The 20720-nt window shown below is 38.8% G+C and overlaps 1 protein-coding gene across 1 annotated transcript in view; it reads right to left on the bottom strand.

The window, feature by feature from the left end:
• LOC110457256 (ras-specific guanine nucleotide-releasing factor 2-like) overlaps positions 1-20720 on the bottom strand; it is a gene marked incomplete at its 5' end in the record, with an annotated part of 123346 nt that overhangs the window by 33115 nt on the left and 69511 nt on the right. Inside the window, 5 exons of the mRNA XM_021508450.1 lie at positions 920-1002; positions 1793-2004; positions 2193-2271; positions 7143-7163; positions 14594-14766. Coding sequence (XP_021364125.1) covers positions 920-1002; positions 1793-2004; positions 2193-2271; positions 7143-7163; positions 14594-14766 — 568 coding nt within the window. The remainder of the gene's footprint in view (positions 1-919; positions 1003-1792; positions 2005-2192; positions 2272-7142; positions 7164-14593; positions 14767-20720) is intronic.

Raw genomic sequence — 20720 nt, 5'->3', positions numbered from 1 at the left:
TATTATCTTAATCTTTTAAATATACTATACCATCTGAACCACTAACATTGTCACCTAATTAACACCTATACCTCATATATTGTCACCTTACATCTGAACCTCCAAAATTCTAAATTAACATTTTAACTTCCAGCATTGTTGTTTAGTATCTGAACCTCAACAATTCTCAATTAACATTTTAACTTCCAGCGTTGTTGTTTAGTATCTGAACCTCAACAATTCTCAATTCACATTTTAACTGCCAGCATTGTTGTTTAGTATCTGAACCTCAACAATTCTCAATTGACATTTAAACTTCCAGCATTGCTGTTTAGTACCTGAATCTGTTACATTATTTTTTTCATTTAACAAGCTTTATAAAGTAAAAGAAGCTTAAGATGGAACAGGAACAAGTTTGAAATTTTTCCTATCATCATAATCAACTTAGACTTGATTTACATCATCATGATCAACCTAGAGCATGTGTTTTTTTGCTTCATAACTTATTTAGTGTAATTTTTACCAGTACAATTTATATCAGTAGTTTAGCTTGCATATCTAGAGGCTAATTCCAGGTTTAGGATCAAACTTTGATGACACAAAACTGATACATTCCTTAAAATGTTTCGTGAAGCAAAAAATAAATACACATGCTATGTTGAATTAAACAGGTGAGAAAATACAACATGCAAAGATTTTAGGTGGTAGTAGAATACAAAACAGACTCTATTTAATAGATACTGTCTAAGATACTCTTATAGTTACTGTGGTTAATAAAAGAGAAACACTAAACAGATCAAAACATGTAAAATGTTACTTATGATGTCACAACACAAACAGGGTGACCTCAACAAAACCAGAAAAGGTCACAACATCACAAAATAACATAATCTGATGACCTTGACCTTGTGAAGGTCACTGCAAAGGTTATTGTACCTACCTGACAGACTGGGGCATCGTGACTGAAGATGACTCACTCATGGAGGTATTGAGCAAATCACTGTAGTGCAAGTTTTCAATACACTGAAATGTACAAAGGTAATTGGAATACAGACTTAATTTACACTGAATATTGAATACAGATTAAACATGTCGAGGATACGACTCTAAAGGAAACTACTAAACTGTCAATTAATTACCATTTTTAAAACTTTAAAATCAACTACACTTCAAATTATCTGTCAAAATGTACAACAAGCTAGACCTGTTATCACATGGAGCTTCCATGATGTTACTTTGTAATATCAATGTTAGACACCAAAGTTTTACTGGAGGAAATCTATATAAACTAGAACTTTCAGCCAAAGACTAACTAAAAATCCCTGCTAATCCATCATTTCAAAGTTATAATGCAGGGAATAAATTCCCAGATGGGTCAGACAAATCTCAGAAACATTATTATCATATCTTTATTTTTCTTTCCATGCCAAGCTGTTTATATTCATTATAGAGAGGGGATCTGAGCAACCATTTTAAAGTTGAAAACCTTTTTGGCCCTGCCTCTCAACTGATGGCTTCCATTTGTATAATGTTGAAGGATATTTCCTGTCAAATTCAGTGAAATTCCTTTCAGCGGTTTAGAAGGAAAAGTTGTTTGAACAGACAAACGACAGATACCATGATAGTGCATTAAATAAGCTCATCTCGGTCCTTCAGACCAGATAATGAATAAAAGTAATATGGACATGTTTTCACATGAACTAAATCACGTCTCAAAATCCAACGGATGGACAGACACCCTGATCCCAGTAATACTATAACTTTGTTCTGGGGTCCTTATAACACACAGTGAGATTGTTTTAGGGCCCAGTACCTGGCTGATATCACTGCACCAGGCTATCTTCTCCTGGTGTGTAGAGGCCACGAGAGTGATAGTGGTGGGTGGGCCACTTTTGGAATCAACTATGATCTTAAAATCTAGTCCATTGTAATCTGGACGCGCGTCCCTCTCACAGGACTGTGTGGACAGCAGTGTTGCACCAGATGTAACACTTAGTAAACTGAAGCTGGAGTCAACTGAAGCAGCTGAAAGATAAAAAAAAATTACATTGAAATTATCAATTCTATGTACATGCATCTCAACAGTTTTCTTTTTGCAAAATATGATACAAGGGTCAGNGGGGGGGGCGATGTAATAATTGAATTTAAGTTTGTATACAAATTCAGATTAAGTAATCCTAGTTCTATATCACACGTAAGTGTGTGATACTTACTCTCGTCATCAAAGAAGCAGATTTCTGTGCTGGGGTCCTCAATCAGTGTACAATCAATCAGAGGAATCTTTCCATAATGCTGCAAAATAAACATGTAACCATGATAACAGGGTAGATAACTCAAACAAACATGTAACCATGATAACAGGGTTGATAACTCAAACAAACATGTAACCATGATAACAGGGCAGATAACTCATACAAATATGAAACCATGACTTATAACAGTATGTTACCATGACTACTAACAGAGCAGATAATATTCATACAAATATGCAACCATGACTTCTAACAGTATGTTACCATGACTACTGACAGAGCAGATAATATTCATACAAATATGCTAACATGACTTATAACAGTATGTTACGATGACTACTAACAGAGCAGATAATATTCATACAAATATGCTACCATGACTACTGATACAAATGGAACTTTTTTATGCAGGAATCCTGCAGCCTTTTTTCAATAGCCCTTTTTCTGAAAAATAATATTTGTACAACCTCAACTTAGACACAAGATCATTACATTTCAAAAATTATACTACTTCATTTATAAATAGTTATAACAAGAGGTCCATTTGACCTATATTGCTCACCTGGTTTTATATATAAGTCATTACAACTGAATGCATTAATTAGTACATCTTTATATGAAATTTCCTCAAAACCAGACAAGATCTATGTTCTAACCCAACTGGGACCACGATATCTGACTTTCAACTAATCAGGGGCCAATTTATGAAAACTACACCATAGAATATGATAATCTAGCTGTACCATTTCTTAGGACAGCAGGGGTCAAATCAACCTCATTCAATTTAGAAATAATGTTTTTGACCAAATTTTGTACAATCCACTCAGGCAGTAAAGGGGTATAGCATATTAACGCAAAATATTAGATAATTTTCCTCTTTGGACCCTGGTCCCCTAGCCCGAGGGGTCGAACCTACTGATGCTTCAGACTAAATTTGGTTGAAATCCTTTATGGCGTTTAGGAGGAGATGGGTTTTAGAGAAAAAGTTGACGACGGACGACGACGGACGAAGGATGACGGACGACAGACGCTACACCACGATAAGCTCACTATGGTCCTTTGGACCAGGTGAGCTTATAAAACATTAGCAGAAAACAACTGAGACCTGTATCCTATGTCATCCATAACAGTTGTCAGCCATGTGTTGTGCTGCAAACATTGGGGTTAACCTTCCTTCAATGGAAGATATTCCCCAGTAAACTGTAACCTCCATATGACCTCTACCATACGTGTACTTACCAGTTGCGTAAGCTAATGATGTTGAAAATGGATTTTTGCTGATTTTCAGTATCTTCAAATAATATTTTTGTTATTAGTAGGTATAGTAAAATAAAATTTGGAGACATGAATTTATCAGGCAATCCTTTTGCCTTTTGATATACATCGAAATCCCATCTCAGTGAGTTATAAACTGTACCAGGGCCATCTCATTTCCTTGAATGGATACACAATGTGTCTCCCTTATAAAAAGTTTTGTTGAATATACCTGAATCTGTGTGTGCTGATACACAGGTACAGTAAACCCATGATATATTAACCCTCGTTTCAGTTGTCACCTCGTTTACCTCCAACATATTGCAATGTCCTTTTTTCTTTTTTTCTGAAGATTTCATCTATACATTTCTCTCAATTTATCTCTGAACCCCTTTATAATGCCAAGATTTCTCTGGGCAAATGTTGGCAGTATAATGAGTTTTACAGTACAAACACACATGCATAGCCTGTAAGTTTATCAAATTGTCTCTATAAAGAACAAAATGAGTGAGTGTAATGTTAAAAAAATATGTCAGTTTTGGGACAACCTCAGACCAAGTATAAAACCCTTTTATAATTGAGGTATTTATCTTTTGAATTTCATTTCACTTAAATATAAATGGAAAAGTTTAGACATTTTTTGATACGGTAGAAATAACCGTATTGCTTTCCACATATCCAGTGGTGAACTATTACCAACAATCTGTAAGAATCCATCTTCATAATCAACTCCTACTGCTACAAAATATCTACCATTTCTTAACTAACACATGTTACAATACAAAAAATAAATAAAAAAATGAAATGATATTATAACAACTAAATTATGTTTGCAAATATCTAAATACAATGTGTTAGTGCGTTTACAACATCAACAATAATTAGTTAACACAATTCATTTCAAATCCTAACAATTGCAAGACCAATAAACTAAATATCACCCAGCCGAGGTGGAAGGCATACTCATTATATTGTAAATAATTCTACAGTTTTATATAAAAAATATGTAAGTATTTAGTAGTTTTAAATCGCATATCATATAGCACATGAATCAGCATAGCTGCAAAAAAGGGATTAGTTTTAAAGGAATCAGCTGATATAACACAAGGATAGTGTCTCCATGCAGTTTTTGATAGTGGATACGATAAAACACTACATAGAAAACATCAGTTGACGTAAGGAAAAGAAAAAGAACATATGTCCCACAGAAAAATGAGGAGTGGACTTGTATCGGGGACATCACTGAAGGTGATTGGAAACAACATCGCAAGGTCGCGCAGACACTGACAGTGCTAGGAACGATCTCACGGTTTGTCTGTCTGACATATACAGGTAGTGAAATCAGGGAGAGGGGAAAACCCAAGTGATACAACAATATGTAAGTTTTGAGTGTAACCTTAACTACTGATGTGGTCGTGACGACAGCATGCTAGTTATACAAACCAGTCAAAGGCACAATCACAGAGATGGAATCAAGGGCAGGCATTTTAAAACAACAATTAATTGGTTTGAATTCAATAAACCAACTAAGATTTGAAACCATTTGCAAAGAATTGTTTCTAACACTGAGAGAAAAAAATAACAAAACAAACAGGAAACACTCTGGAAACATTTTGGGAGAGGGATAGAGTCATATAGCTAGATTGAGAGATGATGAAGACTACCCCAAGCTGCTGTGGACTGGTCTACACGACGTGTAATGGTGGAGACTCCTCCAAGCTACTGTGGACTGGTCTATACGACGTGTAATGATGGAGACTACTCCAAGCTACTGTGGACTGGTCTATACGACGTGTAATGGTGGAGACTCCTCCAAGCTACTGTGGACTGGTCTATACGACGTGTAATGATGGAGACTACTCCAAGCTACTGTGGACTGGTCTATACGACGTGTAATGGTGGAGACTCCTCCAAGCTACTGTGGACTGGTCTATACGACGTGTAATGATGGAGACTACTCCAAGCTACTGTGGACTGGTCTATACGACGTGTAATGATGGAGACTACTCCAAGCTACTGTGGACTGGTCTATACGACGTGTAATGATGGAGACTACTCCAAGCTACTGTGGACTGGTCTATACGACGTGTAATGATGGAGACTACTCCAAGCTACTGTGGACTGGTCTATACGACGTGTAATGATGGAGACTACTCCAAGCTACTGTGGACTGGTCTATACGACGTGTAATGATGGAGACTACTCCAAGCTACTGTGGACTGGTCTATACGACGTGTAATGATGGAGACTACTCCAAGCTACTGTGGACTGGTCTATACGACGTGTAATGATGGAGACTACTCCAAGCTACTGTGGACTGGTCTATACGACGTGTAATGATGGAGACTACTCCAAGCTACTGTGGACTGGTCTATACGACGTGTAATGATGGAGACTACTCCAAGCTACTGTGGACTGGTCTATACGACGTGTAATGATGGAGACTACTCCAAGCTACTGTGGACTGGTCTATACGACGTGTAATGATGGAGACTACTCCAAGCTACTGTGGACTGGTCTATACGACGTGTAATGATGGAGACTACTCCAAGCTACTGTGGACTGGTCTATACGACGTGTAATGATGGAGACTACTCCAAGCTACTGTGGACTGGTCTACACGACGTGTAATGATGGAGACTACTCCAAGCTACTGTGGACTGGTCTACACGACGTGTAATGATGGAGACTACTCCAAGCTACTGTGGACTGGTCTACACGACGTGTAATGATGGAGACTACTCCAAGCTACTGTGGACTGGTCTACACGACGTGTAATGATGGAGACTACTCCAAGCTACTGTGGACTGGTCTACACGACGTGTAATGATGGAGACTACTCCAAGCTACTGTGGACTGGTCTACACGACGTGTAATGATGGAGATTACTCCAAGCTACTGTGGACTGGTCTACACGACGTGTAATGATGGAGGCTACTTCAAGCTACTGTGGACTGGTCTACAAGATGTGTAATGATGGAGACTACTCGAAGCTACTGTGGACGGGTCTACACGACATGTAATGATGGAGACTACTCCAAGCTACTGTGGACTGGTCTACACGACGTGTAATGATGGAGACTACCCCGGCCAAGCTACTGTGGACTGGTCTACAAGATGTGTAATGATGGAGACTTCTCCAAGCTACTGTGGACTGGTCTACACAACATGTAATGATGGAGACTAACCCTACCACAGTTAATCAGATTCTACACTCCAGCCTTGTTCGCCCTGTAAAATCTATAACGCCTCCTGCAGACAATGGTATATATAGATTTGTACCAGCTATTTTCAGAAACAACCATGTCACACTTGGCCAAAATAGACAGATCTATCTACTGAAATTGATTGTTCTGTGTGGTCAGGAGGAGTACCAGACATTCTGAAACTTACTTATAATTGAATTTTAACTACGTTTGCTTTAGATTGAGAAGCGTATTATTGATGTGAATTTATGCTAATCTCTCTGGTTGGTGTTGTGCTGTGCTGTATCAATACTGTGGGCTAGGTGCCATTGACTAGATTTGACAGTGGGGACAGGGTATTGATCTGTATAGTGTAGAAACCTGTGCAAATCAGACTTAGAACCTTCCAAATACACCTCTTTGTAAACTGAAGCTGTGCAATCTGAAAACCTGTATGTATATAACCTCTTACCTGTCTATCTTTAGGCAAAATCTGTGAAATTAAATTTAGACAAGAATAGTGGTTTTCCTTATTTCATCAACTGTTTTCATGGTTTTGTAGTACTATTTACTACAGGGATTCAAGTCTTCAAACACCATGGTCAAACCAGGTTTAAAAGGGCCTTCAAATTGCATTTTCACTGAAATGCATCAATAAACCGGGAGAAATGTCCATAGCAACATGTCATCATTTAATGCTGAAATGGAACTTTTGTAATTATTTGAATAAATACGCAGTGCGCTAGTAATATCTGCCTGCTCTATTTACACAAGATAAAATACTGTATATCAGGTTTACTTGCAGTTAAATTTTACCTATAAAGCTTTCTATGTTATAAAAGTGTGTGACCTGACCTGGCATGTCACCGATACAATGTCATTCCTTAGACACAACCTTAAAACCTAAACAGAGACTATAACAGCAGGAATTCTCACAGGTCAGTAATTGGAATGTCATTAGTAAATATATATAGAATTATATATTTGAGAAATATTAAATTTTACTAATGGGGGAGAAGGACGAAGAGATTTTATTTTTTAGCCAACTTAAAGAGACATAAATACATCAAAAATGAAATAAAGAAATTCGCCAAAATTTATAGCAGTAATCAAACCTGGTATACAGTATAGCAAGCAAACTTGGTATACAGTATAATGAATAAACTGGTAAACAGTATAATAAACAAACTGGTAAACAGCATAATAAACAACTCTACATGTGATGCAGACAAAGTAGAAAAAGAAAAAAACAAGGTTATAATTAAAATATGATAATGATGTATTTGATAAATTGTTATCTGCAACAATTAAAAATGTACTGTTATGATGTAATAAAGAGGTTACTAAGGTAACATAACGTATACAAATGAGATGACCATGGATCCACACAAGGTCACTCATACACAAAATAACAACAAATTAGTAAGGAATCAAGGAATATTTGATGAGCGATATTGATTTGATTGATGACCCAATTAAGATGTTCCTGTGTTCTGATACACATCATCCTATCTATCATGAGTTTGCTACCAATTATAAATCGAATGTATTAAAGTGATACACTGAAGTCTCACCCAGCTTTACTCTACAATCCTTTTATGATGTTCTTTTGTTGACTGTTCGTTTTATAGTTTCCTATGAATAAATTATGAATGGGGAGCCCTCTGTGTCTGATCAATCTATTTTTAGTATTATGTTTGACCAATAATCTACTTATAGCATTCATCCTGTGTCTGACCAATCTATTTATAGCATTCTGTGTCTGATCAATCTATTTATAGCATTCTTTGTCTGATCAATCTATTTATGGCATTCATTCTGTGTCTAAAAATCTATTTATAGTTTAATGTTCTAGGTCATATCAATCTATTTATAGCCTAGGTCTGATAAACCTGCTGATAGTATTCTAGGTCAGATTAATCTATTTATTGTCTAGGTTTGATGAATCTACTTATAGTATTCTAGGTCAGATTAATCAATTTATAGTATTTTAGATCAGATTAATCTATATATAGTAATTTAGATCTGATGAATCTACTTATAGTATTCTAGGTCAGATTAATCCATTTATAGTATTTAAGGTCAGATTAATCAACTTATAGTATTCAGGTCAGATTAATCTATATATAGTAATTTAGATCTGATGAATCTATTTATAGTATTCTAGGTCTGATGAATCTATTTATTGTATTCAAGTTCAGATTAATCCATAGTATTATTGGTAGATCAAATGTATTTAAAATATCTTTTAGCTCAAAAGATTTGAATTACATGTACTGTTCAAATATGTACATAAATGCGATGTCCTTCTTTTTCTCAGTTCCTTACTTCTTATCCTAGTTATCTCCTCTCCTTACCTCCAATCCTAGTTAACCTTACATCATCTCTATATCTGTAATCCTAGTTATCTCCCCTCTTTACCTCCCATCCTAGTTATCTCCCCTCTTTACCTCCAATCCTAATGATCTCCCCTCTTTACCTCCAATCCTAGTTATCTCCCCTCTTTACCTCCCATCCTAGTTATCTCCCCTCTTTACCTCCAATCCTAGTTAACCTTACATCATCTCCATACCTGTAATCCTAGTTATCTTCCCTCTTAACTTCCAATCCTAGTTATCTCCCCTCTTTACCTCCAATCCTAGTTATCTCCCTGCTTTACCTCCCAACCTAGTTAACCTTACATCATCTCCATACCTGTAATCCTATTTATCTCACCTCTTTACCTCAACTCCTAGTTATCTCCCTTTTTACTTCAGATTCTAGTTATCTCCCCTCTTTACTTCAGATTCTAGTTATCTCCCCTCTTTACCTCCAATTCTAGTTATCTCCCTTCTTTACCTCCAATTCTAGTTATCTCCCCTTTTTACCTCCAATTCTAGTTATCTCACCTCTTTATCTCCAATCCTAGTTATCTCCCTTCTTTACCTCCAATCCTAGTTAGCCTTACATCACCTCCATACCTGTAATTCTTGTTATCTCCCTTTTTTACCTCCAATCCTAGTTATCTCCCCTCTTTACCTCCCACCTTACTTAACTTTACATCACTTCCATACCTGTAATTCCAGTTATCTCCACTCTTTACCTCCCATCTGAGTTAATTTGACATCACCTCCATACCTGTAGTTCTAGGTATATCCCCTCTTTACCTCCCATCCTAGTACACTTTACATCACTTCCATACCTGTAATCCTAGTTATCTCCCCTCTTTACCTCCAATCCTTATTAATTTTACATCACTTCCACATCTCTAATCCTGGTTATCTCCCCTCTTTACTTCCCATCCTAGTGATATCCCCTCTTTACCTTCCACCCCAGTTTATTTGACATCAGTCCATACCTGTAATCCTTGTTATCTCCGCTCCTTACCTCCCTTACTAGTAATATATGCCTGGTTACCTCCCTGGCTTGTTATGTATGTATGGTTACCTCCCTCACTAGTTATCTCCCTTGGTAACATCACTCACTAGTTATCTCCCTTGGTTACCTCACTCACTAGTAATGTATGTCTGGTGTCCTCCCTCATTAGTTATTTATAACCATTACTAGTTATCTTTCCCTGGTTACCTCGCTCACAAGTTATGTGTGCCTGGTTATTCTCTCACTAGTTATGCATAACAAGTCGACTCCCTCACTAGTTATGTATAAATAGTTGTCTCCCTCACTAGTTATGTATGCCTGTTTATCTCCCTCACTAGTTATGTATGCCTGTTGATCTCCCTCACTAGTTATGTGTGCCTGGTTACCTCCCTCACTAGTTATGTTTGGCTGGTTACCTCCCTCACTAGTTATCTTCAACTCCTGTTTATCTCCCTCACTAGTTATGTATGCCAGTTTAACTCCCTCACTAGTTATGTATGCCAGTTTAACTCCCTCACTAGTTATGTATGCCTGTGTATCTCCCTCAATATTTATGTATGCCTGTTTATCTCGCTCACTAGTTATGTATGCCTGTTTATCTCGCTCACTAGGTAGTATGCCTGATTACCTCGCTCACTAGGTAAGTATGCCTGATTACCTCCCTCACTAGTTATGTATGCCTGGTTACCTCCCCCACTAGTTATGTATGATTGGAAATCCCCCTCACTAGTTATGTAGGCCTGTTTATCTCACTCACTAGTTAAGTATGCCTGTTTATCTCCCTCAATAGTTATGTATGCCTGGTTACCTCCCTCACTAGTTATGTATGCCAGTTTACCTCCCTCACTAGTTATGTATGCCTGTTTATCCCCCTCACTAGTTATGTATGCCTGTTTATCTCCCTCAATAGTTATGTATGCCTGTTTATCTCCCTTACTAGTTATGTATGCCTGTTTATCTCCCTCACTAGTTATGTATGCCTGGTTACCTCCCTCACTAGTTATGTATGCCTGTGTATCTCCCTCAATAGTTATGTATGCCTGTTTATCTCGCTCACTAGGTAAGTATGCCTGATTACCTCGCTCACTAGGTAAGTATGCCTGATTACCTCCTTCACTAGTTATGTATGCCTGATTACCTCCCCCACTAGTTATGTATGACTGGAAATCCCCCTCACTAGTTATGTAGGCCTGTTTATCTCACTCACTAGTTAAGTATGCCTGTTTATCTCCCTCAATAGTTATGTATGCTTGGTTACCTCCCTCACTAGTTATGTATGCCAGTTTACCTCCCTCACTAGTTATGTATGCCTGTTTATCCCCCTCACTAGTTATGTATGCCTGTTTATCTCCCTCACTAGTTATGTATGCCTTTTTATCTCCCTCACTAGTTATGTATGCCTGTTTATCTCGCTCACTAGTTATGTATGCCTGTTTATCTCCCTCACTAGTTATGTATGCCTGTTTATATCCCTCACTAGTTATGTATGCCTGATTACCTCCCTCACTATTTATCCCCCCTTGGTTACATCTCTCACTTTTTATCTTCCCCTGGTAACCTCCCTCACTAGTTATGTATGCCTGGTTACCTCCCTCACTAGTTATGTGTGCCTGGTAACCTCCCTTACTTGTTATGTCTGTCTGGATATCCCCCTCACTAGTTATGTATGCCCGTTTACCTCACCCACTATTTATCCCCCCTTGGTTACATCCCTCACTTTTTATCTTCCCCTGGTAGCCTCCCTCACTAGTTATGTATGCCTGGTATCCTCCCTCACTAGTTATGCATGCCTGATTACCTCCCTCACTATTTATCCCCCCTTGGTTACATCCCTCACTTTTTATCTTCCCCTGGTTACCTCCCTCACTAGTTATGTGTGCCTGGTAACCTCCCTTACTTGTTATGTCTGTCTGGATATCCCCATCACTAGTTATGTATGCCTGGTAACCTCCATCACTTGTTCTGTCTGTCTGGATATCCCCATCACTAGTTATGTATGCCTGGTAACCTCCCTCACTAAAAATGTGTGCCTGGTAACCTCCCTCACTAGTTATGTATGCCTGGTAACCTCCATCACTTGTTCTGTCTGTCTGGATATCCCCATCACTAGTTATGTGTGCCTGGTTACCTCCCTCGCTAGTTATGTGTGCCTGGTTACCTCCCTCACTAGTTATGTGTGCCTGGTTACCTCCCTCACTAGTTATGTCTGTCTGGATATCCCCCTCACTAGTTATGTATGCCTGTTTATCTCCCTCACTAGCTATTTATGCCTGGTTACCTCCGTCACTAGTTATGTATGCCTGGTTACCTCCTTTCACTTAGTTATGTATGCCTGTTTATCTCCCTCACTAGTTATGCATGCCTGGTTACCTCCCTCACTAGTTATGTATGCCTGGATATCCCCCTCATTAGTTATCTCCCCTGGTTACCTCCCTAACTAGTTATTTGTGCCTGTTTACCTCCCTTAATTGTTATGTATTCCTGGTTACCTCCCTCACTAGTTATGTGTGCCTGGTAACCTCCTTCATATTTTAAGTCTGTCTGGATATCCCGCTACCTAATTATCTCCCCTGGTTACCTCCCTCACTAGTTATGTATGCCCGTTTACCTCGCTCATTGTTTATCTACCCTTTGTTACATCCCTCACTTTTTATCTTCCCCTTGTTACCTCCCTCACTAGTTATGTTTGGCTGGTTACCTCCCTCACTAGTTATCTTCCCCTGGTTACCTCCCTCACTAGTTATGTATACCTCACTAGTTATGTATAATTGGTTACCTCCCTCACTAGTTATCTTCCACTAGTTATGTAAACTTCACTAGTTATGTATAATTGGTTACCTCCCTCACTAGTTATGTATAATTGGTTACCACCTTCACTAGTTATCTTCCACTAGTTATGTATACCTCACTAGTAATGTATAATTGGTTACCTCCCTCACTAGTTATGTATAATTGGTTACCTCCCTCACTAGTTATCTTCCACTAGTTATGTATAATTGGTTACCTCCCTCACTAGTAATCTTCCACTAGTTATGTATACCTCACTAGTTATGTATAATTGGTTACCACCTTCACTAGTTATGTATAATTGGTTACCACCTTCACTAGTTATCTTCCACTAGTTATGTATACCTCACTAGTTATGTATAATTGGTTACCTCCCTCACTAGTTATGTATAACTGGTTACCTCCCTCACTAGTTCTCTCCCTTGGTTACCTCCCCAAATAGTTATGTATGTCTGTTTACCTCCCTCACTAGTTATATTTGTCTGGTAACTTCCCTCACTAGTTATGTTTGTCTGGTAACTTCCCTCACTAGTTTTGCATAACTTGTTACCACACTCACTTGTTTTGTCTGTCTGGTTACCTCCCTCACTAGTTGTGTATGTCCAGTTTTATCCCTCACTAGTTATGTATAACTGGTTTCCTCCCTCACTAGTTATGTATAATAAGTTACCTCCCTCACTAGTTATGTATAACTAGTTACCTCTGTCACTAATTATCGCCCTTGCTTACCTCCCTCGCTATTTATCTTTACTCTTTGCATCCTTTCCTAGTTGACTCTGCTTAGTAACCCCCTCACTAGTTATTTCTGCTGGGTAACCTTCTTCACTAGTCTATTTACCTCCCTAACTAGATCCACACCCACACACTTGCACATCCAAACACGCACCAACCGCACACCCAAACACACACCACCCGCACACCAAAACATGCACCACCCACACATCCAAGCACACACCACTCGCACACTCAAACATGCACCACCCACACATCCAAGCACACACCACCCGCACACCCAAACACACACCACCCACGCACCACCCGCACACCCAAACACGCACCACCCACGCACCACCCGCACCCCCAAACACGCCCCCCCCCCCCTGTATCCTGTTGATCTCCTGCCTAGCTGAGTGTAACCCTATAGAATCCTACACTTATAGTCTGTTCTATGAAATTTACATGTGAAATATTTTCCTTATATTTGTTAAGCTGCACCTAACATTTCCCTTTGCCAATGTTTTCCAGCTATATTGATTTACAATTCAAGCCGGTCTCTACAAAGACATCCCTACAGAACACTATACACTAGCATAAACACTATAACATGCCAGGCTGATAATACCTAAAACTGAGCTAAATTCTCCACATCAATTCGGTACACATTACTTGTTATGATGATTATTGTATGTATCAAGTAATACATTACACTTAAGCATTGAATACATAAGCAGATCTATAATAGAAAACTGTCAGCAACTTCAATGTCCAAATTTACTGGTATGGTATGGTATGGAAATGCATTGATTTCTTTATCCTAGAGGCAAGCTTAACCCAAATTTTGGATAGGAAATGTAATCTGGTGCATGCCATCGATATGAAAAAGGAATGTCACCCTCAATATAATGATAATGACACTGCTCCAGCCATCGATAACAAAATAATATCGTGAACAGAAATAGACATAAATCTGCATTAGAAATCCTAGCAGGGCCCTAGGCCTGCACAGGGCTGTTTATAGCCCGACAGTTACAGGGGATTAATATGTACACAAAATCTTACTTTGGCAAGGTGCAGTCTTCCGTTCGAGGACCGTGTGGTTAGTAACATATGATTGGTGAAGAGAAACACTTGGCGCACCACCTCTTTTTTGGACTCCTTGAATGAAGAGCTGAAGGAGCCAAGGCGACCGCGTCCAAATTTCCCTTTTTCGTTGAAGACTTGCAGTAACGCCCCTGGAATGACAGTAACACAGTGTTCAAACAGAGATTCATGTGAATTTCAAATCTAGTCCAATAATGATGTACCAAAACATTACACGATGGCTGCTTCGATAAATCTCCACTGAGCATGTGCAACAAAAGAGAACAGGGTGCTGCCATCTGTTGTCAAAACTGAGCACTATTGTATTGACCCAGTGGATTTGCCCCCTCATTCACATAATTACTATGAGGATGCCTGGCCCAACAGCATAAACACACACTCTGTCCCCATGTGCTTCTCACAAGAAACACATTCTGTCAATATGTAGGATGCTGAGTCGCCAGCATACACACATGTCACACAGCCGCAGTTGACAGCTCTCTCTATCTTGTGTGTATGCCAATACTGATGAGGATTTTTTTTGTCAATATCTACATGCAAAATCAAAGCTGGCAGTTTTAAGTTCATTCATTACATGACAAAGTCATTTATATGGGCAAGGTTCTCCATTGATTTTATATCACTTCACACACATTGCTTAGGCTCACAAGAGCACCAACGGCTAACACACTGCTTATGTGGTAAAACCCAGCACACCAATGTACCTAACACTGACTATAAACCTGTTAGGGGAAGCAAGCTCAGTGAGTTACCACAGCAGCCCTAGCACATGTAACCTCTACCGAGTCCACTGACAAGCAGATCAAGGACCCACACGCATAACAGGGAACGCAACGGTCATTACAGGGAACACAACAGGCATTACAGGGAACACAACAGGCATAACAGGAACACAACAGGCATTACAGGGAACACAACAGGCATTACAGGGAACACACAGGCACACTGTAAAAGGGAACAAAAACAAATATTTAATGGGGAACAGGTAAATGCTTGGAAACAGTACATATATACACAGTTAGGGGATGGATGACCATCAATTACCACAGAAAACACAGCCACTGCACCATCCAGCATTACAGGAAACACAACACAACACCTGTTGTTACAGGGAACACAGACCCTGTAAACCTGAATGGTTGATTCTATCATGCCATTGGCCAAATATCATCACCCTGTGTCTTTTGGTTATTCAAAAGAAGTAATTCAAAGATCAACACATTTGACATATGTGACCTTGAAAGTACGTCAAGGTCATTTTGTTTTAATAACTTTGTTGGGCTATATCCCAGGAAGCAAACAGACAAATATTATGATTCTATACCTTTTGGTTCTACAGAAAAACATCTGTAGTTTTTTCACATATTTGACCCTTGTGACCTTGAAAGTAGGTCGAGGTCATTTTGATAGCAAACATTGTTAGGCTCCATCCAAGGCAGCAATCAGTAAAATACTACGATTATGTGCCTTTCAGTCCTTCAGATTGCAGTTTTTGACATATTTGACCCAAGAAACCTTGAAGGGAGCTAGGTCAAGGTCATTTTAAATGTAGCTATTGTTGTTGGGCTCTATAGGAGGAGGCTACCAGCTATATATTATGACTCTAGGCCTTTCAGTTATTCAGGAGAAGTCGTTTGCAGTTCTTGTCATATTTCACCCCTGGTACCTTGAAAGTAGGTTAAGGTCATTTTTGTTTGCAAACTCTGTCGGGTTCCTACCAAGGAAGTTACCTGCCAATTACCATGACTTTATGCTTCTCCATTCTTCAGGAGAAGTCATTTAAAGGAAAAGTTCAAAGGCGACGGACGAACAACAGACGCTGTGCCATGGCATGAGCTCACTTGCCCTTGAGTCAGTTGAATTTATAATACCAAAATTTATGAAGTTATTATTTTGGTTTGTTTTTGCCACACCAAGAGTATTATTATTAATTTCCTGTGTAAAACTTCCAGCTTGATGTACTGTAAACCTCACAACATCAAAACGCTATTTACAGAAATGCCTGCTGCAGCAAAGAATTTTAATCTTCTTTATTCACATGCTATCCTCACAACATATGAGCATCAATGAAATGTAATGTGTTACCATTCCAAGGAGTCCATGGCGGTATGGTGGGGGGAAGGGGGTTGGAGGAGAGGCAATTGAGGGGATGACATTCAAATGATAAGATTCAGTAGAATAAAAAAATGGTGGATTTTAAGCATTGATTTTTGAACAAAGCTTTGTCAATGAATTATTGAAACTCGTCAGGACCATGCATGCTATCAGTGTGCTGTACTGTACACAAAACTAGACATGTCGTTGCTGTACTTGATACAAGACTAGGCCATACCACCACTATATACAGGCATACTCAAAACTTGATTAAGATATCTTTTACTGGCTAGACAAGGCTTAACAGAGAAAGTTACACTTATATGACCTATGACCTAAAGGTAGAGGTCATAGTGAATCGCAGTACACTGCATACCTTCTGTGGGTGATACAGGCATTCTTTAAGTTTCATCAAGATATCTTTAATAGTTTAAAATTTATAGCCCAGACAAAAACTTTTTTTTATATTTTGCACTTATTTGACATTTGACCTGGAGGAGATGGTCACTGTGGACTTCTTACAGTATACTGCACGCTTTCTTTGGTTGATGCAGTTATATCTAACATTACATCAAGATGTCTCTTAAAAGTACAACCAGAAGAACAAGTACTATTAAAAGTTACTAATGTGAGTTAACTCTGCTCTAGTCTTGTTGCAATTGTATGATTGTTGTTGAATGGTTGAGCATCACAGAAAAGGAACATTGTACTATTTAAATTCAACAGCCTTGACAAATTCTCCCCCAACAGTGGTACAACATATATTCTAAAATTGACCTATCTTAAACCTTCTGCTGCAAACTTGTTAAAACAAAAGTTATTGTAGGCAAAAAGCTTAAAAGAGCGTGGTGGTGCCGTATAGGGATGGGTGGTAAGTACCTAGGTAATGATGTGTGGTGGTGATGTATGGGGATAGGTGATAGTATCTAGGTAATGGAGTGTGGTGGTGATGTATGGGGATGGGTGATAGTATCTAGGTAATGGAGATGGTGGTGATGTATGGGGATGGGTGATAGTACCTAGGTAATGGTGTGTGGTGGTGATGTATGGGGATAGGTGATAGTATCTAGGTAATGGTGTGTGGTGGTCATGTATGGGGATGGGTGATAGTATCTAGGTAATGGAGTGTGGTGGTGATGTATGGGGATAGGTGATAGTATCTAGGTAATGGTGTGTGGTGGTCATGTATGGGGATGGGTGATAGTACCTAGGTAATGGAGTATGGTGGTGATGTATGGGGATAGGTGACAGTACCTAGGTAATGGAGTATGGTGATAATGTATGGGGATAGGTGATAGTATCTAGGTAATGGTGTGTGATGGTGATGTATGGGGATGGGTGATAGTATCTAGGTAATGGTGTGTGGTTGTGATGTATGGGGATGGGTGATAGTACCTAGGTAATGGTGTGTGGTTGTGATGTATGGGGATAGGTGATAGTATCTAGGTAATGGAGTGTGTTATATAGTTGCAATAAAGGGATGCTACATCTTGAGGTAATTGAGAGAGGAGTTCTTAACTTATGTAACTTGTAAAGGGTGTTTAATAATGTATGTCTCTGTGGAGCACTGATGATATTAATCGACAGCTTACTCTGTCTGTAGTACAAAACTGCACCAGTCATATTTCTCAGACACGCTACGCCTGTACTGTTATGACACGCTACGCCTAAAAGCTGTTATGTCATGGAAAGTCTGAATGCTGCTATGACATGACATGCCTAATTTCTGTTATGACATGCTATGCCTGAATGCTGTTATGTCATGGCATGCCTGAATGCTGTTATGTCATGGCATGTCTAAATGCTGTTATGACATGACATGCCTGAATGCTGTTATGACATGGCATGCCTGAGTGCTGTTTGTCATGGCATGTCTGAATGCTGTTATGACATGCTATGCTAAAGTGCTGTTATGTCATGGCATGTCTGAATGCTGTTATGACACGCTATGCTAAAGTGCTGTTATGTCATGGCATGTCTGAATGCTGTTATGACATGGCATGGCTGAATGCTGTTATGACATGCTATGCTTAAATGCTGTTATGTCATGGCATGTCTGAATGCTGTTATGACATGACATGCCTAATTTCTGTTATGACATGCTATGCCTGAATGCTGTTATGTCATGGCATGCCTGAATGCTGTTATGTCATGGCATGTCTAAATGCTGTTATGACATGACATGCCTGAATGCCGTTATGACATGGCATGCCTGAGTGCTGTTTGTCATGGCATGTCTGAATGCTGTTATGACATGCTATGCTAAAGTGCTGTTATGTCATGGCATGTCTGAATGCTGTTTTGACATGGCATGTCTGAATGCTGTTATGACATGACATGCTTGAATGCTGTTATGTCATGGCATGTCTGAATGCTGCTATGACACGCTATGCTAAAGTGCTGTTATGTCATGGCATGTCTGAATGCTGTTATGACATGGCATGCCTGAATGCTGTTATGACATGGCATGTCTGAATGCTTTAATGCCATGGCATGCCTGAATGCTGTTATGACACGTTATGCCTGAACGCTGTTATGTCATGCTTTGCCTGAATGCTGTTATGCCTGAATAATGTTATGACACGCTATGCCTGAATACTGTTATGACAAACTATGTCTGAATGCTGTTTGACACGTTATGCCTGAACGCTGTTATGTCATGCTTTGCCTGAATGCTGTTATGACACGTAATGGCTGAATGCTGTTATGACACGTAACATGGCATGCATGAGTGATGTTTATATTTAGAATTCAATAATGTCGCCCTACACAAAAGGTCACAGAGATTTGTGTTATTGTCTTTCACCATCATCCTACAAACATGGTGGACTGGTCGATATCTCATCAATTCCTTAAACTGTCCATTCTAGGTCTGTGCTGGGTGATGTGCCATCAATTAATTCATATACTCTCTAACTCACACAAGCATCTGTTTCACTCAAGCAGAAATCAATTCTATATAAAGAGTGTCTAATATATAATTTGAGCATCTTGCTTTCACTTTTGAACATCTATCTATAAGAATTTTTAAATGTTATATATTAAGATATATATGTTAAATTAAGGAAATTATATTTGTAACAGTAGGTTTAAAAATCAACACCCAGAACAGGATTTCAACCCGGGACCTCCAAACTCTAAATAGACACACAACCCATTGAGCTACATGGTTGCCAAAAAATATCACAGTGCAGTTTTGCTACATTTGTCCCCCATTTGTTGCCCCAAAAGACAACACTATTTACAACTCAGGTTTGGTTATCACCTTTGTCAATCATACACAAAGAACTTGAAACAAAGGTTGGTCACAGACACCACTGTAACAAAAAAGAAAAATGTACGGGCATTTTTGCATAAACATGGTGAGTACTGTGTATAAACAAGGTGAGTACTGTATATAAACAAGGTGAGTACTGTATATAAACAAGGTGAGTACTGTATATAAACAAGGTCAGGGTACTGTATATAAACAAGGTGGGTTCTATGTATAAGCAAGGTGACATTTCTTCCTGCAACAAAACCCAGGGGTTGTCCGGCATATATTTAAGTCTCCCCTGCCAACAGATACAATCTATTTTTAGTAACATTTTTCTTATTTTAGCATTATAAAGATGTGGACCTAGACCCTCTGAAAATCAATATCACAGAAATCTAGGCTTAACAACATTTTACACCTTAAAACTGTCAAGGAATATTGTGCTGCCAGTCTTGGTCACATAGCACTCTATAAAATGTAAAGCAATAGGAAGCAATCTTCACAAACATGTAACATCAAGTTACAACCCTCAACAGTATATAACATCAAGTTACAACCCTCAACAGTATATACCATCATACCATCAAGTTACCACCCTCAACAGTATTTAACATCAAGTTACAACCCTCAACAGTATTTACCATCAAGTTACAACCCTCAACAGTATATACCATCATACCATCAAGTTACCACCCTCAACAGTATTTACCATCAAGTTACAACCCTCAACAGTAT

The sequence above is a fragment of the Mizuhopecten yessoensis genome, unplaced genomic scaffold, assembly GCF_002113885.1.
Source record: "Mizuhopecten yessoensis strain PY_sf001 unplaced genomic scaffold, ASM211388v2 scaffold9061, whole genome shotgun sequence".
Classification (NCBI taxonomy): Eukaryota; Metazoa; Mollusca; class Bivalvia; order Pectinida; family Pectinidae; genus Mizuhopecten; species Mizuhopecten yessoensis.
This window is presented reverse-complemented; position numbering and strand designations above follow the sequence as displayed.